The 22,532-nt window shown below is 32.6% G+C and overlaps 3 protein-coding genes across 3 annotated transcripts; all 3 read left to right on the forward strand.

Annotated features, from left to right (window-relative positions):
* Positions 1–1,801: 1,801 nt before the first annotated feature.
* Positions 1,802–3,986, forward strand: LOC117907393 (GDSL esterase/lipase At3g14820-like). The gene is made up of 5 exons (XM_034820924.1): positions 1,802–2,257; positions 2,600–2,730; positions 2,825–3,052; positions 3,156–3,411; positions 3,547–3,986. The coding sequence occupies exons 1-5, from the start codon at positions 1,948–1,950 to the stop codon at positions 3,738–3,740; spliced, it is 1,119 nt and encodes a 372-aa protein (XP_034676815.1). The 5' UTR covers positions 1,802–1,947; the 3' UTR covers positions 3,741–3,986.
* Positions 3,987–10,072: 6,086 nt separating this feature from the next.
* LOC117907394 (GDSL esterase/lipase EXL3-like) lies at positions 10,073–12,567 on the forward strand. Its single transcript, XM_034820926.1, has 5 exons — positions 10,073–10,410; positions 11,187–11,317; positions 11,409–11,642; positions 11,741–11,996; positions 12,119–12,567. Exons 1-5 carry the CDS (start codon positions 10,146–10,148, stop codon positions 12,310–12,312), a joined length of 1,080 nt encoding a protein of 359 aa, XP_034676817.1. The 5' UTR covers positions 10,073–10,145; the 3' UTR covers positions 12,313–12,567.
* A 3,057-nt stretch (positions 12,568–15,624) lies between these two features.
* On the forward strand, positions 15,625–18,437 carry LOC117906043 (GDSL esterase/lipase EXL3-like). The gene is made up of 5 exons (XM_034818980.1): positions 15,625–15,956; positions 16,610–16,740; positions 16,832–17,065; positions 17,163–17,418; positions 17,850–18,437. Exons 1-5 carry the CDS (start codon positions 15,677–15,679, stop codon positions 18,041–18,043), a joined length of 1,095 nt encoding a protein of 364 aa, XP_034674871.1. The 5' UTR covers positions 15,625–15,676; the 3' UTR covers positions 18,044–18,437.
* Positions 18,438–22,532: the final 4,095 nt, after the last annotated feature.

A 22,532-nucleotide genomic window follows, 5' to 3' on the forward strand; every position in this document is an offset into this window, starting at 1 on the left:
AAATATGATTAATACACCTACATGGACATATAACTTAGGACATATATGAAATTTGTGTCATTGTACAAGGGTATTACACTAACTGTACAAGGAAAATGTGCCAGGTGTATAAGGGTGTACAAGGCTCCTAATAGGTTTTATCCGATTTTTAAACAATTTGAGTTTGACATTAAGACGATTATTGATAGTTTTTTTTTTTTTTTTTTAATCAAACTATGTCATTAAGACATTCCCTACAAAAATTAACACAAAGGAAATAAAATTAAAATCAATCATGTTTGAATTGTTCATTATAAGTAAACTAAATGAAATATATATTTTTACTATTTTGCATTTATAAACATAATTTCATTGTTATCAATAGAGATTAAAAAAAATCATATTTAAATGAAATTAAAAAATAAACAAAAATTATTTTTATGACATTTTTATTTTTTAAAATCATTAATTTAAATTATGAAATTAGTTTTAAAATTTAAAATATTTGTTGTAATTATAATTTTGAAGATTTCATGATTTTTATATTATTACTTTGAAAAAATTGCTTTAATTAGAAAATATTTATTTTAATAGTTTTAAATATTTAAATCTTTATTAAAAAATATTTAGGATTAGTGTGGGAACAATTATATAATTTTAGAATGGAGAAATTTTGAATATTTTGAAGACTTTAATTTGGCCAATTACCCTATATATATATATATATATATATATATATATATATATATATATATATATGTATATATATATATATATATATGCATGTGAGTGTTTATATTATTTTCAAAATAACATGAGAAATAATAAACACCATGTGTCTAATTTGCAAGTTAAAAAAAAAAAATTAATAATATTTTATGAGGTATTTAAAAAGTATTTATTATATGTTCTATAAATTTGAAAAAAATAATATTTGATGATATATAATTTACAAGTTAGGGCAAACAAATAATACTAATATTTTATGAAGTGTTTAAAAATTATTTAATATATATGAGAAATAATATAAGTTTGAAATAAAGAATAATATTTATTATATATTATGTAAGTTTTCAACATATTTAAAAAATATTTATTATATATTATGTAAGTTGGAAAAAAGAATAATATTTGATGAGGTATTTAAAAGTTATTCATTTCAAAAATGCATTTGGCAATAATAATTTTTAACCATATTTTATATTCACTTTTTTAACCATATTTCATATTCACTTTGATGAAAAATGATTTAACTTGGTTCGGTTCCACTATTAAATGGATGAGAGAAGGGTAAAAGAGTCAAAAAGAGAATGAGAAAAGTGAGGTGATCGGTTAGTTTTTTATATTTAATAGTTAAAGGTATTTTAAGAATTTTTTAAATATAATAATATCATCCCTCTTAATTTCTATTTTTTCATTAGCTTTTGGGTTTAATTACGAGTGATAAAGAAGACCATTACCCAACCTAACGTGGTTGAAAGCATAATTCTCCCATGAACCAAACCCATTACGTCTTACAACACCTCATAGCTGCAGGGGTGCAGGGCTCTTAAATTTTGCTGTCCGTTCCGTACAATTGGTTCATTGCGGTTCACTTGGCTTGAAGTGTTTGACCAATTTGATGTTTATCAAAGATTCAGAGTTTCAGCCCCCCTCTTCATTCCTCTGTTCAGTTGAGTACTGAAATGACTATTCCACCAACTTGATGTGTTTTTTTTATTTATTTATTTAGAACGGCGTGTGAAGCTTTAAGCAACCTGTCTGTCTGGCGGTAGGAAATAAAACTTAATTTAGGTGGCTTGATTAAATCATGGTGGATTTTGAGAGAGATCATACATGTGGAGACTGGGGTGGTCACCGGACTGAAGAGCCCTGATCGCTGCAGGTCACTGACAAGAATTAAAGATCGGTAGTCACCTTACAACAAGAGTCCTCCATGTCGCATGAATTGTCACACCTGCCCTATATATGTATATAAATATATGGCTTAGACAGGCTCCGAACAGAGGGTTGAAAATGCTTTCATATTCTTCTTCCGTCATTCCATTTTTTGTTTCCGTTTTTATCAGTTTATGCAGCACAGGAGCCCTGGTAAAGCTACCGGAGAATGGAACAATTCCGGCTGTGATAGTTTTCGGGGATTCGATCGTGGACGCAGGCAATAACAACAATCTTGTTACTGTGGCTAAGTCCAATTATCCACCCTATGGGAGGGACTTCAGTGGAGGAATACCAACTGGAAGATTTAGCAATGGCAAAATTCCCTCCGACTTCGTTGGTTGCAACTCCCATTCTTCTACTCTTTCCAGCATTATGCATGCCCTCTTTTCTTTTCCTATAGCTCAAATACCTCTTTACTTTATACCATGTTGTCTTCGTAGGGTCTTCCAACGCACCCGATGGACCTACTGGGTCCCCAAAGACAACGGAAACCTAGTTTAATTACAGTTCTGTCCCATTTTTATTCTATATTGAAAAAGAAAAAAAGTTCCCAAATGTTGTAAAAAAAAAAAAACTCAATTTTCACAGATAATTCTTGAATGATAATACGTTCCTTTCCTTTTGGATTATTTATTGTTAGAGAAATTAACTAGTTTTTTTCTCTCAAATTGAGCTTCAGCTGAACTATTGGGAATCAAAAAGCTGTTGCCGGCATATTTAGACCCAACTCTTCAACCTAGTGATCTCCTCACTGGAGTAACCTTCGCTTCAGGCGCTTCAGGATATGACCCTCTAACATCTAAGATTCCGGTACATAAATTTTCCTTCAGAGAAGATATTGACCATTTCTTTAACCTTATATTTCTATTCAATTTTGTTTTCATTTTTGTGTAAACAAAATCAGTCAGTTTTTTCACTGTCGGATCAATTAGAAATGTTCAAGGAGTACACAGGAAAGCTGAAAGCCATGGTTGGAGAAGAAAGAACAAACACCATTCTAAGAAAAAGCTTGTTTTTAGTGGTACAGAGCAGTAATGACATTACCTCTACATATTTCACCGTTCGGAAAGAGCAGTATGATTTTGCTTCTTACGCAGATATTCTGGTAACCTTGGCGTCTTCTTTCTTAAAGGTAATTTCAATTGCCATGCTCTTCCATTTCCATTTCCATTTCCATTTCCATTTCCTAATATTCAATTATTTAACAATTGTCTTTTATAAAACAAAATTTAAAGGAACTGTATGGATTGGGGGCACGAAGAATAGCTGTTTTCGGTGCACCTCCGTTAGGATGCCTGCCATCACAGAGAAGCTTAGCAGGAGGGATACAAAGAGAGTGTGCTGAGAAGCTCAACGAAGCAGCCAAGTTATTCAACACTCAGCTCTCGTCTGGATTGGATTCTCTCAACACCAACTTTCCCCTTGCAAAGTTTGTGTATGTTGATATTTATAACCCCTTGCTTGATATCATCCAAAACCCTCAAAAATCAGGTAATACCTCTTGTTTTCTTTTGTCACTTTTTTCTTCTTTTTGTTGTTTTGTTTTCAGTTTTCTGATGTAAAATTTTATCCTTTTAGTTCTTGAATCTGGGGTTTTATTTATTTATTTTTTATTATTTTTTTCAGGACTTGAGGTAGCGAATAAAGGATGCTGTGGCACGGGGACGATAGAGTCTGTAGTACTATGCAACCGATTTAATCCCTTTACTTGTAAAGATGTGACAAAGTACGTATTTTGGGACAGTTACCATCCTACAGAAAAAGTGTACAAGATTCTAAGTCGCGGGGTCATCCAGAAATACCTGGGCAGCTTCCTCTGATCAGATCCACCTTGATGAAACCTCTTTCACCAACAGCCCATATGCCAACCTCCACTGCCTTAATTATTTCTAATGCTAGAGTTAATTTTCATCTATTTTATGCAATAATCTCAGTTAAAAGATTACTATAGTTGTCATTTTCATACAAAGTCTTGTATTCAAAACACCTAAAGACCAAATGGAAGGTGTTGTAATGGAAAGGTTACACAATTAATCCCACAAGATTTTTATTTTCAAGGATTTCAATTTTAATGTATTTTGCATTTGGTCCTTTCATATTTAAAAAGTAACACTTTATCCTACGACTTGTTGAATGTGAAAGCTAACTCTTTCACACTCATTGCTAGCAACTTCTTGCTCTCAATTATAAATTCTTCATAAAATTATAAATGTAATTATTCTTTTTTGCACTTTGATATGAGTATTAGTTCGAATTTTAGGTATAATCAATTTTGAATTGACAATTTTGTAATGAAATTTCTAAAATATTTTCGAAACATGACAATCACCTGATTTGATTTTTGATTTTAGAGAGATGTTTATATGGTTATTTGTGATTTTCGCATGTAATTGGAAAGCGTGACAACTTCAAATTTGGACGAAGTGTGTTTTTCTTTGCATTTCAATCTTGTTTTTCACTTAACAAATTGATCATTAACTTTTTAACAAGTCTAAGGAACAAAATATAGAGTTTTGAATGTAAAGGTGGTAAATCGTAGAACACGGTAAAAATTAAAAGTGTTAAGTATATTTAACCATATTTTCAAATAGTGATGCTTCATAAATTCGTAAGTCACGGTTACTAAATATTTTCATCCCGTGTATATGAAAGATGTTTTAATGTTGCTAGTTCAATTGGCTCTCTCATAGACTTAATACCTCAAAATGCAAATTAGGTAAAATGAACCATATTTGCAATGTTTCTCCCATTTGGGGCCATAATAAAAGAAGAAAAAGAGGCATTAGTTCCTTGTCAAAGATTATAAATAACTTCTATAAAAGAGGCAAAAACTCTTACCAACTTGTATTGAAAGAGTAATAAATTAAAAAACCATTCAAAAATATAGAGGTATAAAAAATTTTACTATCTCTGATTTTAAAATTTCTAAAAATGAATTTTAAAAACAAAACAAATTTATATATATATATATATATATTACAAAATGTTCTATCTTTATATAATTTTTTTTTTATTTTAAAAGTAAAAAACATGAAAGGCATCCAAAGGGGGGTTTGGTTCCACTAGGAAATAGATCATATTTAAGTTTATATATTCCTCGTATATACAACGATGCATCTTAAATTTTCATCTATGGATCGGAATAAATTGTTGAGAATCAGAAACTTTTGTTAATAGCTCTAAATTTGAAGCCCTATTTTTGGAATTGTTGGAATAACTTGACTGGCTTTGTTCTCAAAGAAAAAGTTATGTACCAAGTTTCTACAGAAGAAAATTCCATCTTATTGGAGTTTGAGACCAAAATAGTGTTTTTGAAGGAAAAAATAATAAAAATATATAAATATCTTCTTAAAATATTTACCCATTTAATATTTGTAATCACATGTTTATTTACATTATTTTTTTTCTCTTGTTTTGAGTGTAAAAAATCACAATTGGTGATTGGATTTTGAAACGAAAAAAATAAAAAAAAATTGAACTTGATCCTGTAAAGACTTATTACTTTGACAAATATTTTTAACACAAGTTTAGATTGAAAATTTATCTTTCATTATATATATATATATATATATATATATATATATATATATATAAAGTTATTTTGATCCGAAACTCATCCAATGCTTAGTACTTGCCAAATAATTATTTAATCCCACAACAATTGGGACTTGCCAACATTATAAAATTTCCAAAGACTTAAAAGATGCATGAACATGTTAGGTTGATTGATCAACTCTCATTATTATTTTTTAGCTTGAGAAAGGTTCAGGGTTTTGAAGGTTGTTAGGTTTATTAAAGAGCCATGTTCAACCTTGCAGAATATGGTTGACGGTTGATTAATTATCTAGTCTAATATGTCCTGCTGTAATGCAGGTTTCACATTTTGCATAATTGCATGTCAGGACGTACTAAATAAATATTAAATATTAAATATTAAACATTAAACATTAAACATTAAACATTTTTTGGGTGCTTACCCTATAGGTGAAGTACTAGTCACTGAAAATCTACACCTGTCACTGAAAGTCTACACCTCGGTTCATATTCATCATAATTGCTGGTCCATGTGAGAAGTTGGCAAGGTGGCCAAGGCATTGAAGTGGGAATGAGTGGAGGTTTCAGGTTTGATCACATGAAAAGGAAAATTGTTCAATTCTTGTCAAAATAATGGTAATAAATAAAGAAATTACCAAAAGAAAAAGAAAATGAAGGTTCATTCCGGTCTTTAGTCCAAACAAGAAGGCAGGTTGAATATTCAAGAATCAAGATGTTGGGTTAGCTACAAATTTAGAGTGTTAAGCCCTAGCAATGGAATGGATTAAAGTCTATTTTCCGACCTTTATCTTATTATGAGTTATGATTTATCATCAGTTGTGATTCTATTTTTAGGGGATGTTTCATATATTGGAATGAGGGGAGTGTGAATAGATATCTCATTTTTCTTTCTTTATTTTCGTGTTTGAATAATTTAAATAATTATGGGAATGAAATCAAAAGCAATTCTAATGAAAATAAAATCTCACTTAAAAGGGGGATTTCAATTAATTCTAACATGGGGTATTTTGATTCCTTAGTATAAAGTTATTTTTAAAAATTAAAAAGCTAAAACTTTTTTAAATAAGTTAAAATAATTTTTTTTTTATTTTGATTTTGTAAAGAACATAAATTATAAATTTAATTTATATAATGTAAACTAAATTTAATTTAGGTCTTATTACAAATAAAAATAATTTTTTAATTACAAATAAATCATTTTTAATAAAACATGAATATTAATAATATAATAAAATCATAAATTATATTTTTTTATAAATATTATTAAATATAGTTATTAACATTAATTGGTTTATTTTGTTAAAAATAAATAATAATTATTTAAAATTAATAATTGCTAATACTATTATATTTTAAATATATATAAAAATAAATAAATTTTAATTTTTTAAGGTATAAATGAGTCAAAAAATTTATTATATGCATATATTTATTACTAAGTAATTAATTAAGAAGTTGATATTATGAATTATTTTATTTTATTTATAATTAATTAATCTGTTTTTTGAATTTCAAATTATTCTTAAAAATTACAAGATTTATTAAATAATTTAAAGTTAATTATGTTTATTATTTTTTATAGTCATTAGATTTATATATATATATTTTAAGTTTTAAATTATTCAACTTATTAATAAATTCAATAAAAATTTTAACTCAATCTAAAATTCCTTTTCTCTAATATAAGAAAATTAGAAGAATAGTTCTATATTTAAAAAAAAAATTATTTTAAAGAAGAACAACAAAATAGTGGTATAGATTTTTAAAAACAATTTTATTTTTAAATCACACATCCAAATAAATTTTTATATTCCTATTGAAGAAGGAATATAAATGAAGTCCTGTGTACCAAACACTCCCTCCTAGCCCCAAGGCTGACAGCTATGGGAGGCAGAAGGAACTCGTTTAGCTTTGTAGAATTTTTATGTTAAATGAGGGGGTTGTCATGCTGATTATTGAAGGTCCAGGCTCCATTGAATAAAGACACCATTATTTCTAATGTTTTAAATGTGGGGGTTTGCCAGCAGCCTTTGTTAATTTATGGGTGTTCATTGATACCAAACAATTTTAAATCATCAATAAAGAAACCATCCATACCTCTGTCTTGTTCAAACTTTTCCTGCACTCCACTCAAGTTGATGATTGTTATAATGGAAATAATTAGCATTGCTCATCCAACAAGGGCTAACTTAACCATCTTGAGGTACATAGTGAATCTTGATTCACCCCATACAACACACCTATCTGAGTCCTTGCCTCCTCTCGAGACTTATAAAGGTTTTCAACCATATATGACCTTACGCACCAACGACCATTTTCATAGTAGTGGTATTATTGCATAATAGTTGATAGAAAGGGTTGCTTTTCTTGTGTACGTGGCTCAATAACTGCACAACACTCGATCCCTTAAAAGATGATGAAATTTGGGTGATTAAAAATGTGATGCTTAAATGAAAGGCTAGTTTCCAATTTTAATTTTGGCCGGCGTGAGAGCTGGTGAAGTCGGATTTGCTTGCGGTTGGGCCACAAAGCTCGTGGGTGATCATTTAAGCCAAATAAACCAAACCCGTCACGGCTGCAGGGTTCTTAGTTCTTCTTGTTATTTAGCTACCTAGCTGTCCGTTCCGTATGATTGATTCATACGTAATTACGATGCTTTACCCAGTCCACCTGGATCGTGACGTTAAGCCAATTTGGTACGTACCCAGAATTAATATTTTCACCCACGCGTCTCCTTCGATGTTGAGTCAGCATTTTTTTTTTCCCATCGAATGGTCGAGAAGTCCACCCACTGGACCCACAAAATCCCTGAACCAAGTATACAATCTACAAATCTAAATCAAACGGTTGAAAGGGCCACCCACTGGACCTGAAAAGCCTCCCCTTCACTCCCTTCAATGAATGAGAAATCTAAATCACAATAAAGACATACATCATTTTATTTTATCCTTCATTCAGCACGCATAGCCAGGTCGTGCCTTATTAAGCTAAGGGACCCATTTTAAACTGTGCAACCTATACATAGTCTATCTGTATCTGATTAAATTCATTCACGTGGCTTCATTAAATCACGGTGAATTTTGAGATGGACCGTGTACGTGGAGGCTGGATCACCACTAGCCGAAAGAGCCTGTTCGCTGTTGCTCACTCACGGACTCAAAGATCGGTATTCACCTGTAAATGAGAGCCGGACCGGAGTCACAGTATCACACCTGCCTTACAGTTTTAAATATATGGTTTTGCATAATTGCCGTATGTATAGAAGAGGTCTCCCACCTACTTGGCAACTTGGCTGCACGATATTAACCCCTTCTTCACCAACATTGAACAACTTTACACAAAAGCTACTGTAGTAAGTATCTTGGTTGATTACTCTAATATTCAAATATTTTTGGACCCTCCGATATTTCCAATACACGTTTTTGTTTTTATAATTTTCCAACACATGAAAATAGAAAGGTGTGATGTCCCACGTCGGATATGGGAGAATGTTTCTGGCACTATATATGTAAGCTCCTCTTAACCAAGTAAACGCGTTTTAAAGCCGTGAGGGTTTATTTGGGTCTAAAGCAGACAATATCTACACGATTGAGAGCGGGTCGTTATAAATGGTATCAGAGTCGATCCCCGACCTCAGTGTGGGAGTTTGTTTAGTTCCGTAAGGGTGTTTGTCTATTTGACCTTGCAATACCATGTGACATAATGAGGACGTTGTGTCTGCATGGGGGTGGGGGGGGGGGGGGGATTTGTGATATCTCACATCGGATAGGGGAGAATGTTCCTAGCGCTATATATGTAAAGACTTCTCTTAACCAAGTAAACGCATTTTAAAGCCGTGAGGGCCCCTTTGGGCTGAGAGAATGTTCTTGGCGTTATATATGTAGAGACTCTTCTTAACCAAGTAAACGCGTTTTAAAGCCGTGTTCTTGGCGCTATATATATAAAGACTCCTCTTAACCAAGTAAACGCGTTTTAAAGCCGTGAGGGCCCCTTTGGGCGGGGAGAATGTTCTTGGCGTTATATATGTAAAAACTCCTCTTAACTAAGTAGACGCGTTTTAAAGCCGTGAAGGTCCCCTTTGAGCCTAAAACAGACAATATCTACACGATTGGGAGCGAGTGGTTACAAATGGTATCATAGCCGATCCCCAACCCAGATGTGGGGGTTTGTTTGGTTCCGTAAGGGGTGTTTATCTATTTGACTCTACAATCCCATGGGACACAACAAGGACGTTGTGTCTGCATGGGGGGGGTTTGTGATATTCCACATCGGATAGAGAATAATGTTCTTGATATTATATATGTAGAGGCCCCTCTTAATCAAGTAGACGCGTTTTAAAATCATGATGGCCCATTTGGGCCCAAAGTTGATAATATCTATATGGTTGGGAGTGTGTCCTTTATAAGGTCAGTCATTACCTCGTGTTTCCTTGTTCCCTATAACACAAAAATGAAAAGTCTTTACCCATATACTATGGAATGGTTTATTAATGGCCAGATATTTCATTTCTTGCGTGTAGAAAACGACAAAATCAGGATCACAAGCTAGATCTTTATATACGAGGCCGGGGACGAGAGCATAGAATGCAGAAGTGACCACTTTTTCCATATCTTTTCTTATAGCGTGGAGAAACACAACAGAACTTTCCAAGCCCAGTGGTGTTTCTTACTATGGAAGTGTTGTCATCTTCTGCGATTATTGTTTTCTTTCTTTCTGCTTTTATTATTTTATGTACCACAGAAGCTCTCGTAAAGCTACCGAGGAACGAAACAATTCCGGCAGTGCTAGTTTTCGGGGATTCGATAGTGGATCCGGGCAATAACAACAATCTTATTACTGTGGTTAAGTGCAATTTTCCACCGTATGGGAGGGACTTCGTGGGAGGATCTCCAACTGGAAGATTTAGCAATGGCAAAATTCCGCCTGACTTCATTGGTACGTCCTGTCTGTTTTTACGTGGCCTTATATTTCATAATATGGAAGTATTTTGTTTCCTGATATCATGTAATGTTTTGCAAAATGAGAAATATTCATATTTGGTATGTTTTGAAAAAGGAAATACGCAAAGCCACTCCGCTATCGAACGTGTTTTGTTTCAAACCATGTTTGAGAAAATAAAGGATACCCAATACAGGCTTGGAGCTCATGATCATGATAAGTCCAGTTCTTTTTTTTTTTTTTTTTTTAATGCAGAACGAAGGCCAATAGGATCTTTCAGTTGATTGATCCAATGCTCTTCTCAATAGAGTTGACTGGTTTGAGTAGTTGGGCCGACCTGACATTAGTGATGGTGATCTTCATAATTTCCCAACCGGTTAAGTACATTAATAGTGATGGTGTTTGGTGAACCATTTAATAAACAAATTAATACATTTACTAATATATCTTAAAATTGAAAATAATTTTGATAAATTAATTTAATGATTTAAACCCAATTTCATTAAAAATCATATTAATTTTTAAATATTAGATTTTGTCAAACAGCCATCTGAATTTGGGTCTAAGTTAGCATCAAGAATCCCTCAGGGTAGCCCAACCTCCTAGGAAAATCCCAGATGTTGTGAAAGAAATAATAACATTACAATTTTCCATGGAATAATTCTCGAATAAAAAACATGCTTCTTTCCTTTTGGATATGTATGGATGTTTCTCTGAAAATTTCAGCTTACTCTTGATAGAACAATTACAAAATAATTATTTTTTATCCTCAGCTGAAGAATTGGGAATCAAAGAGCTACTGCCACCATATTCTAACCCGGCTCTTCAACTTAGTGATCTACTGACCGGAGTGAGCTTCGCCTCAAGTGGCTCAGGATACGATCCTATGACACCTAAGCTTGCGGTATATAAATTTCCCTTCACATATAATTTATACTTCAAATAATGTATTGTCCATTTCTTAACTTGGTTTTCATTTTTGGGTAAAAAATCAGTCAGTTTTATCTCTGCGGGATCAATTAGAAATGTTCAAAGAATACATAAGAAAGTTGAAAATGATGGTTGGAGAAGAGAGAACAAACACCATTTTAAGCAAAAGCCTATTTCTAGTGGTAGCAGGCAGTGATGACATTGCCAATTCATACTTTGTCAGCGGTGTTCGGAAAATCCAGTATGATGTTCCGGCTTACACTGATCTCATGATCGCCTCGGCTTCTTCTTTCTTCAAGGTAATTTTAACCGCCATGCAAAAATCTGGAATCATCCCTGCTTTTCCATTTTGCAGTTCATAGCATACCATTCTTATCTTCTATTAACCAATTTGAAGGAATTGTATGGATTGGGGGCGCGAAGAATAGTTGTTGGCAGTGCACCTCCATTGGGGTGTCTGCCATCACAGAGAAGCTTAGCAGGAGGGATACTAAGAGAGTGTGCCGAGGATCACAACGACGCAGCGAAACTGTTCAATACTAAGCTCTCATCTCAATTGGATTCTCTCAACGCCAATTTTCCCCAGGGAAAGTTTGTTTACGTTGATATTTACAATCCCTTTCTTGATCTCATCCAAAACCCTCAAAAATCAGGTAATTCCTTTGATGGGTATTGGGAAAACCCCTATCCTCTTTGCTCTAGAATCTCTGGCCTATATGCCAACTGATTTCAAAAACCGTTTTACAACATTTTAAGAAAAAGTAATTTATTTCAGGGTTTGAAGTGGTGGATAAGGGTTGCTGTGGCACAGGGAAAATAGAGGTGGCAGTACTATGTAACCCATTTAGTCCATTTACCTGTGAAGACGCGTCAAATTATGTATTTTGGGACAGTTATCATCCTACAGAAAAAGCATACAAGGTTCTAATTGGTGAAATCATCCAGAAATGTGTGGACAGCTTCTTCTGATCAAACTGGTCGACTTCCTGATATCTCTTTAGTCTCCAACCCATGCATATTTGGCAAGCTCCACTGCCTTCAGTTACTTGTAATGGTGAAAGTGAAAATTTTCCTTCTCTGTTTTGTAATCACAGCGAAACGAGCTACTAGGGTATACCAATGTGTATTCAAAATAGAATTGCTTGATTTTCATAATTTGGTATATGTATTAAATTATAATAATATCATGATATCCAGGCATCATGCGTCTCATGTCTTCATGTACTCCACTCAAGTTGATACTTGTTATAATGGAAATCGTTATCATTAATCATCCAAGAAGGGCAACTTCCAGAAAATGTTGACCATTAGATACAGTTGTATTCACGTGGATGAAAATTATATAAAAATAAAAATAATATTTGATTTCTTTTTGAAAAAATTGAAATCAACTTGTACCACATATATATGCTTCCAATATTACCATTATCAATTGCCTACGTATTCCTATCCCACATTTAAATGCCATTCATCATAAATTGTACCTAAATTGAAGGTGTTTGTGAAGTTAAACTAATCCTTTCTAATTTTTTTTATTAGTCCGATCGACATCACACTCGTTTACTCACCTTAGGACTTAATCATCCCTCATAATACACCTATTTTTAGTTTCACACATATCATTTGTGTTAGAAAGTGTCCCACATTCCTACTTAATGTAGATTCATTTTTGTAAAGAATATTGTGTATGTAATATCTAGTAATAATGAATTTAATAAGCAATAATGATTATCTTAATATTTAACCTTAAATATGCTTAATTAGAGACTAAGATTAGTTTTATGCTAATCTTGTTTAATTATAAATTAAACTTTGATTAAGGTTAAGTGTGATTAGTTAACGACTTAAACATGTTTATTAGGTTTTTGGGTGATTAATTAGAATTAAGAAAAGTTAAGGGATTGATGCGCGGCTACATACATAAAAACTTACAACGAGAGAGACTAAACTGTAAATATGAAAAACTTGAAGTTAGTGGCAGCCTTAAGGTCTGTCACCTTATGCATGCTAGCTTAGGTACCCCTTTATAAGGATTGCCAACCTTCATTTCCAGCCTTGTCTCTACAATAATTTGGTGGGTCTAGAGAGAGAAGTTAGAGAGAGAAAGTGAAATACAACAGGTTTCTTACATCCTCATTTTGCACAAAATTAACTAGAAACTCAACACTTAAATTTTTGTCTCCCTAGTTTTGGCAGCACTAATTTTATATTTGAGTATTAATTAGCAACTCTGGAATCTAGGGTGTGATAGTATAAGATGTTTCCTAAGTTGATATATTATTATAATATTAAATTTTTTAATCGAATAAGGAAAGTTATTAGAAATATCTTTATAAATATTTTAAGTCATAAGGAGAAAAAGTTATGAAATGACAATGAACTTATAAAGATTATAAAGGGGGATAAAAATGTGAGGAAAAATGAGAGATACTCGATGGAGTGAACGGGTTCATGGTTCATAGTGTAAATACAAGGAGCGGGGAAACATAAGATGTTCTGGAATCTAATAGTTTTATCTCATTTATATATTCTATAATATTCTCTATATTATAGTAAAATGATTCTCTCTCATCTCTGGATGTAAGTATTATTGGTCAGACCATGTTAAAATCTTATATGCCTTTGTGTGGATTGTTCTATCTTTGTGTTAACTAATATCATTTGTATTAAAGTTTCTCCTAACAAAACTGTTTGTTGCATATTTAACCATTTCTATTCGAACATGGACTTTTTTACATTCATTCACACTTATCTAAGAGCTTAACCATCTAGAGATACATAGTGGAGCTTGACCCACCCCACACGACACACCTATCTAGGACCTTGACTCATCCCAAGGCTTATAGAGGTTTCTAACCATCTATTACCTCACACACTCATTATAAGATCATTTTTCAACAACCATTTTCATAAAATCAGTATTATCACATATTAACAATGGTTTCATACGTAAAGTTAATATAAAGGGTTGTTTTATTTTTTTGTGTGTGGCTCAGTAATTACGCAGCACTCGATCCCTTAAAGAAAAAGTTTTGCTTAAATGAAAGGTTTGAATGCAATTTTAATTTTGGCGCAAGAGCTGGTGAAGTCGGCCTTGCTTGCCATTGGGTGAATGATTTAATAGGCCACAAAGCTCGTAGTCATCATTTAAACCAAACCCATCACAGCTGCAGGGTTCTTAGTTCTTGTTGTTAGTTAGCTACCTAGCTGTCCGTTCCATATGATCGATTCATACATAATTACGAAGCTTAATCCAGTGCACTTGGATTGAGACGTAAAGCAAATATGATAAGTACCCAAAATTAAGACGCTTCGGTGTTGAGTCACATTGTAATGAATTGAATCTAACAACCATTCCACCTACTTGAGCTTTTCTTCCCATCAAATGGTCGAGAAGGCCACGCACTGGAACCACATAAAATCCCTGAACCCTGTATACAATCTACGATCTAAATCAAACGGTTGAAAGGGTCACCCACTGGTCCCAAAAGGCCTCCCCTTGACCAGGCTTCACTCCCTCCTATGAATGAGGAATCTAAATCAAAATAAAGTCGACATACATCATTTTATTTTATCCTCCATGCATCACACATAGCGAGGAGGATCGTGCCTTATGGAGGGACCCATTTCAAACTAAGATACCTGTATAAAGTCTATCTGTATCCAATTAAACTTATTCACATGGATTCATTAAATCATGGACAATTATGAGATGGACCATGTTACATGTACGTTGGCTGATGCTCACTCACGGGCTCAATGATCGGTATTCACCTGAAAAGAAAAGTCTCCGGAGTCACATTATCACACCTGCCTTGCATTTTTACATATATGATTTTGTGTAACCATTTAGCAAAGAACCCAAGGAAATTGCCGTATAGAAGCGGTGGCCCAACTACTTGACTACTTGTCTGCACGATTTCAACCCCTTCTTCATCAACACATTATCTTATTTATTATTATTATTATTATTATTATTATAAATCAATTGTCAAATATATTTTTGAACCGTTAGATATTTCCTAGACACGTTTTTTGCTTTTATAATTTTCCAACACATGAAAATAGAAAGTTCAATTTTTACCTCTTGTGTCCTTGATTCCTAGTAGTTTAATGCTTCATGGAAACAAAAATGAAAAATCTTTACCCACTGCACGTGGAGTAGTTTATTAATGTCCACATATTTCATTCATTTATCGCGTCTAGAAAACGACAAAATCAGGATCACCTTATATACGGGCCGGGCAGGGGGCATAAAATAAAGACTAGTAATCACTTTTTCCATCTCGTTTCTTATAGCTTGGAGAAACACAACAAAAACTTTCCAAGCCCAATGGTGTTTCTTTCTATGGAACTGTGGTCGTCTTCTTCGATTATTGTTTTCTTTCTTTCTGTTTTTATTATTTTATGTACCACAGAAGCTCTCGTAAAGCTACCGAGGAACGAAACAGTTCCAGCAGTGCTAGTTTTCGGAGATTCGATAGTGGATCCGGGCAATAACAACAATCTTAATACTCTGGTTAAGTGCAATTTTCCACCGTATGGGAGGGACTTAATGGGAGGAGTTCCAACTGGAAGATTTAGCAATGGAAAAATTCCGTCTGACTTCATTGGTATGTCCATTCTATTTTTTACGTGGCCTTATATTTCATGATATGGAAGTATTTTGTTTCCTGATATCATGTAATGTTTTGCAAAATGAGAAATATTTATATTTGGAATGTTTTGAAAAAGGAAATACAGAAAGCAACTCTGCTATCGGATATGTCTTGTTCTAAACTGTTTTTCGATTCAGCCATCTAAGAAAATTTCCCTTTTTCCTTTTTCCTTCCTGGTTAATTTTACGTACAAGCATGGTTCTGTTGGAATTAAATAAAGGATACCCAAATCAGACTTGGAGCTCATGATCAGGATATCGAGTACTTTCATTTTTCAATGCAAAACGAAGGCCAATGGGATCCTTCTGTGGATTGATCAAATGCTTTTCTCCATGGAGTTTTACCGGTTTGAGTAGTTGGGCCTACGTGACCCGGATGGTTTGGGATTTTGATTTTCATAATTTAATTTCCAAACCGGTTAAGTTCATTAGTGATGGTGTTTGGTAACTCTACAATTTTCCGTGGAATAATTCTCGAATCAAAATATGGTCTTTTCCTTTTGGATGTATGGAATATGTAATGTGAGTAAAATTATTTTTATTTTCTCTCAAAATTTTAGCTTAGTGATATGATATAACAGTTACAAAATAATTATTTTGTATTCTCAGCCGAAGCATTGGGAATCAAAGAGCTAGTGCCACCATATTCTAACGCGGCTCTTCAACTTGCTGATCTCCTGACCGGAGTGAGCTTCGCCTCAAGTGGCTCAGGATTTGATCCTATGACACCTAAGCTTGCGGTATATAAATTTCCCTTCACATATAATTTATACTTCAAATAATGTATTGTCCATTTCTTAACTTGGTTTTCATTTTTGGGTCAAAAATCAGTCAGTTTTATCTCTGCCCGATCAATTAGAAATGTTCAAAGAATACATAAGAAAGTTGAAAATGATGGTTGGAGAAGAGAGAACAAACACCATTTTAAGCAAAAGCCTATTTCTAGTGGTAGCAGGCAGTGATGACATTGCCAATTCATACTTTGTCAGCGGTGTTCGGAAAATCCAGTATGATGTTCCGGCTTACACTGATCTTATGGCTACCTCGGCTGCTTCTTTCTTGAAGGTAATTTTAATTGCCATGCAAAACCCTGGAATCATCCATGCTCTTCCATTTCCAACTCATAGGATACCGTTCTTATATTCTATTAAACAAATTGAAGGAATTGCATGGATTGGGGGCACGCAGAACAGTTGTTACCAGTGCACCTCCATTGGGGTGTCTGCCATCACAGAGAAGCTTAGCAGGAGGGACACAAAGAGAGTGTGCTGAGGGTCACAACGAAGCAGCGAAGCTGTTTAATTTTAAGCTCTCATCTCGATTGGATTCTCTCAACGCCAATTTTCCCCAGGCAAAGTTTGTCTACGTTGATATTTACAAACCCTTACTTGATCTCATCCAAAACCCTCAAAAATCAGGTAATTCCTTTGATGGGTATCGGGAAAACTTATATCCTCTTTGTTCAAGAATCTCAAGCCCTATTTGGTAATTTATTTCAAAACTGTTTTATGATGTATATAGAAATAAATGTGTATTTAGAAATTTATAATATTTTTAACCCAAATTTTATGTTTACTTTTTTATATATAATGTTTTATTTTTAATCATTTTTTATATTTATATAACTATTTTTTTAAAATAGCTCTAAAAAAAAACAAGTATAAAATAAATAAAAGATATTATGAAAGAACATCTTGTTTTTCGTTTTTTTATTATCAAACATGTTTTTCCTTTTTTATTTTTTTTATTTTTTTTTATTTTGAAAAACACAAAACAATTTTAAAAAATAATTATCGGGTCTTAGTTTTTGTTATTATTATTATTTAAAAAAAAAAATCATTTGTTTCAGGGTTTGAAGTGGTGGATAAAGGTTGCTGTGGCTCAGGGACAATAGAGGTGGCAGTGCTATGTAACCAATTAAGTCCATTCACTTGCGAAGACGCGTCAACTTATGTATTTTGGGACAGTTATCATCCTACAGAAAGAGCATACAAGGTTATAATTGATGAGATCATCCAGAAATGCGTGGACAGCTTGATCTGATCAAACTGGTCCACTTCCTGATATCTCTTCAATCTCCAACCCATATATGGCAAGCTCCACTGCCTTTTGTTATTTGTAATGGTGAAAGTGAAAATCTTCCTTCTTGGTTTTGTGATCACAGTTAAAAGAGCTACAATGGTTGTAATGTCATAGCTTTCTGATTCCATGTGCAAATCCATGATAACTCAATTATCATGTAGAGTGCTTTAAGTTCCACTCACCTTCATCTTCTTCTGGTCAAGACATAGGATATCATATGCAGTTCTACATCCTGGAACTGTCTTGCTTTTCTTGGGATTCTTCTTCTTCTTTGTTATGTCTGTCTCTTTCTCTTTTGTTAAGCCTGCTTGGTGTAATGGAAAGTTTTCCTCTGAATTGTTCAATACCTATTTTATGATGTTCCTTCTTATACTGATTTTCTGGTCAGCTCTGCCGAGAGTTGGTTGCTGATAGATAGCAAATATATTTCGTTCTTATGTTAGTTTATTTTTATTTTTATTTTTATTTTTTTTTTTATTTCTGCGCATGAGCATTTGGAAGGAATTATAAGAACTTGGGAGCAAGAACAGTTCTAGTTAGGGATGACATCAGGGAGGTCACCTCCATCCCAATCCTACTCTCATTATTTAAATCAATTCTTGTCTTTGTCTTAAAGAATAACTTTAATGTCCCATTTCATTTAATTTTTTATTATTCTAAAATTTAAAAAATTAATTATATTAATATATAAATATACCTAAGCCTATCTTGAACCCAAATTAGTTTTTTTTTAAAAAAAAAAAAAATTCAAGTTTATCATTAATCTAACTATGGTTTTTTTCAAACATGTTCTTTTAAGGGTGGAACAAATATAAAAAAAGTTATTCCATTATCATAAACTTGCATTATAAAATATAGTGCGAGTGAACATTACAAAAGGAGGGCTAAAGAGAGTGCACCCATGAAGACAACAAGTAGCTCAATTGTTCTATTAAAAAAAATACTGAAATCAACACTACACCACCTACATCAACACCCAACCATGTCAGATTCGTGCTACTCTTAAGCCAAAGGTTCCTTCACTATTTTTTCTCATTTCTCTTATATTAAAAAACCTTTTGTACATGGTTGTTCCTTTACTCAACAACTCATGAGACATGAAGACATTGGAAATGGTGCATGCATCCCAAGCTCGTTCTAGAGTTTCACAATTAAAAACTTAGCTCTAGATAATCCGGAAGAGGTCATTAGCCATTAACAATTATCTTGCCAAAATGAAGATGTTTACTAACAATCTTAGGACTATTGGACATATAATATCATTTGAAGACCTCATGTTTCATATTTTAGTTGACCTTGAGTCAAAATATAACCTTGTCATATAAAAAAGTCTCTTCCACTTTCCTACCAAATCTCTCTTTATCCTAGCACATAAATTAAGGGATCGAAGAGATTATGGCAAATCATGTTCACCAAGAAATGTTTTGGTTTGCCACAAAGTTGGGAATGCTACTTTTTGTTGCTACTATCACTTTGATCGTGTTTTTCATGCTTTTCAAAACAATCAAGCTTCTACATTCATCACCACACCTAAGTTAGTCTCTAACTAGTCATGGTACACTGATAGTAGAGCCACCAGTTATGTTACTGTTGAACTAAGCAACCTCTCTTCGGAATCTAATTATTATGGTAAGGATAAACTTGTAGTTGGCAATGGTAATAAACTTCCTATTACTCATGTTGGCCATACTAAAATAGTTTTTCTCTTCTCTCATCTTTATTTGAGAAATATATTATTGGTTCCTCATATTAAAAATAGCTTGCTAAATATTTCTTGTTTAACAACTACTAATAACAAAATATTTGTTGAATTTCATTCCAATGTTTGTTTGGTGAAGAATAGAAATCCACCAGGTGCTGCTGGAAGGGAAGCTTGAAGATGAACTCTACAAACTACATATTTTAGAGACAAAAATAATACAAAGTCAATTGTTTATTCCTTTATGACTTTATTAGTCATCTCTTTTGTTGGGTTAAGTTTAGTTGAGTAAAAAAAAAGGGTTGATGCCTAATGTCATGAGTTTTATGATTCAATTAGTCTTGATGTCTTATATAGAAGGTTAGGTCATCCATCTAGTAGAGTTATGAGTCATGTCCAAAAATCTTGTAATCCAAATAATTCAATCAACAAAAAACTTGACTTTAGTGATGCTTGCCAATTTAGAAAACTTCATGCTCTATCTTTCAACTCTTCTATCTCTCAAAAGTTCTTCATCACTTGAGTTGATCAACACAAATATATGAGATCTTTCTCCAATTGTTTCAAACTCAGGATATAGATATTATATCCACTTCATAGATGATTTCTCCCGATATACTTGGATCTATCCTCTTTAAACTAAAGCTAAAACTATATGCTCTTTTATCCTTTTTAAAAACCAAATTGAGAAAACTTTAGACTCTAAAATAAAGAAACTTCAATAAGCTTGAAGTGGTGAGTATTAGACCTTTTGAGAACTATCTTAAGAATAATGAAACAGTATTTCAACATCCTTGCCCACATGCTCATGAACAAAATGAAAAAGTAGAGAGAAAACACAAACACATTATAAAAATGGAATTGACCTTCCTTGTTGCCTCAATGCCTTTGAGATTTTGGTGGGGGCCTTCTAGACCTCTATCTACCTTATAATTTACTTGCCTACAACAATCTTAAATTTTATGTCCCCATTAGAAAAACTTTACAAAAGGAAACTAGATTACACTTTTCTCAAAACATTCAGATGTTCTTGTTTTCCTTACCTCAAGCTATTTCAATCCACCAAATTCCAATTTCACATAACCAAGTGTGTCTTTGTAGGTTACAACAACTCCCACAAAGGTACTGGCCACAATTCTCTATTGTCTAAAATACTAAACCTTTTTATGTAGCAACTTTGGCTTAGAAAAACTAGAGAAAGATTCACTATGACTTTTGTAGTACTCCAAGTATCGTCCTTAATGACTAGCATATGGAAGTTGTCAAAGTAGGTCTAAATGATTGCTTTTTGCTTACTTTTTGGTACTAAGAATGTGAAAATTTGATTTGAATAAAATTGAATTTATTAAAATAAACTTAATTAAATTACAAAAGAATTATTGATTTCTAATTCAAGTGATTCCAGATTAGGAGTTCCACAATCCAATTTTTGGTATAGGGCCTCAAGAAAAACAAGGGTATAAAATTTAGTTAGTCTTAGGGTATTCAAAATGTGGGGTCAAATGAGATCAATTTAAGTTCCATAACTCAGTGTTGCATCTATATCATAACTTTTAATATTTTATTTCATTATTGAAATACCAAATAGATGAACATGTATGAAAATTGGGTTTAGGTTTAGGATTAGGCCTTTACTACTTTGTGTAGATTTGTCTTAGGGTAGATAACAATAGCAAAACCTTAAATAATTAGGGATCAAGAATTACGAAGAATCTCTAGTATCAAGGAATGAACTATTGTACTATCCCCTAATTCAAACTAACATCAAAGAATATCTTTGTTTTCAATTATTATGTCTTAATCCTTCATTTATTCCATTTTTAGTTTGATTTTACCCATTGTTTTCCCTTGGCTCTAACCCTAGGTTTTCATGTTTCACACTTCAAAATGGTTTTTTGGCCTCTCATGGTGGTGATTTCATTCACACAAACTATATATATATATAAAGAATAAATAACCATTATTAGATAAAAGAAATTAGAAACAATTGATTAAAATAAAGAAAACAAAGCAAAAATCTTCAATATTGTCTTCTCTTCTTAAGAAAACAAACTACTTTGGGAAAAACAAGGAGCAATAATTAATGTAAATCCTAAAGGCAACATTTCAATCCTAGAACCATAGAATTCAAAAAGGAAGGTTAAGATCCATCATATCTTCATTGAAATGCTTAGAATAAAAGAAATTTCATCATGCTTAAAATTCTTAGATAATGATATTTATGACAGAATTTCCATATTTTTGAAGCTCTTCTAAACAAGGTCTATCTCCAAAATTAGAGAAAAAATAGCCAAGCTCAATCACTTATAAATCAAATCAAGTCAAAATCCCCACCAACCAAGCCCCCAACAAATTTTAAAATCAACCCCAAAAGATCAATGGAAAAACTAAATTTCAAAATCAGAAACATATCAAGATTCAAAATCAACCCCAAAAGAAAAAATTGGCATATATAACACATTAGAAAGGGTGCATATTTTTCAACCAGAAAAAATGTGTACTTGAAATTAAGTGATACTAATTTGCAAGTTTTTACTTTTGTATATCATTTTAATGTTAGTAATATCATTAGTTCTGATTCTTCAACTTTTTTTTTCTTTTGTAATGAACTTATTTTGATTAAAGAAATACTAGGTAACTACTTTGACTAATGTGTCTTCAACATTAGACCAAATGATTAATGAATAAAAAATATTTATTTCTATTTTTCTTTTTTATTGAGTAAAAATTGCTTGAAAATCAAAATTGAGG

The sequence above is a fragment of the Vitis riparia genome, chromosome 18 (assembly GCF_004353265.1).
Source record: "Vitis riparia cultivar Riparia Gloire de Montpellier isolate 1030 chromosome 18, EGFV_Vit.rip_1.0, whole genome shotgun sequence".
Taxonomy (NCBI): Eukaryota; Viridiplantae; Streptophyta; class Magnoliopsida; order Vitales; family Vitaceae; genus Vitis; species Vitis riparia.

What these genes read in the sequence shown, in the direction of transcription:
- LOC117906043 (XM_034818980.1), top strand. Translation starts at nt 15,677, where the DNA reads ATGGTGTTTCTTTCTATGGAACTGTGGTCGTCTTCTTCGATTATTGTT. An exon ending in AATTCCGTCTGACTTCATTG is followed by an intron (nt 15,957 to 16,609) that starts GTATGTCCATTC and finishes TTGTATTCTCAG; the next exon opens with CCGAAGCATTGGGAATCAAA. An exon ending in CCAAAACCCTCAAAAATCAG is followed by an intron (nt 17,419 to 17,849) that starts GTAATTCCTTTG and finishes CATTTGTTTCAG; the next exon opens with GGTTTGAAGTGGTGGATAAA.
- LOC117907393 (XM_034820924.1), top strand. Translation starts at nt 1,948, where the DNA reads ATGTATATAAATATATGGCTTAGACAGGCTCCGAACAGAGGGTTGAAA. An exon ending in AATTCCCTCCGACTTCGTTG is followed by an intron (nt 2,258 to 2,599) that starts GTTGCAACTCCC and finishes ATTGAGCTTCAG; the next exon opens with CTGAACTATTGGGAATCAAA. An exon ending in TGGCGTCTTCTTTCTTAAAG is followed by an intron (nt 3,053 to 3,155) that starts GTAATTTCAATT and finishes CAAAATTTAAAG; the next exon opens with GAACTGTATGGATTGGGGGC.
- LOC117907394 (XM_034820926.1), top strand. Translation starts at nt 10,146, where the DNA reads ATGGAAGTGTTGTCATCTTCTGCGATTATTGTTTTCTTTCTTTCTGCT. An exon ending in AATTCCGCCTGACTTCATTG is followed by an intron (nt 10,411 to 11,186) that starts GTACGTCCTGTC and finishes TTTTATCCTCAG; the next exon opens with CTGAAGAATTGGGAATCAAA. An exon ending in CCAAAACCCTCAAAAATCAG is followed by an intron (nt 11,997 to 12,118) that starts GTAATTCCTTTG and finishes AATTTATTTCAG; the next exon opens with GGTTTGAAGTGGTGGATAAG.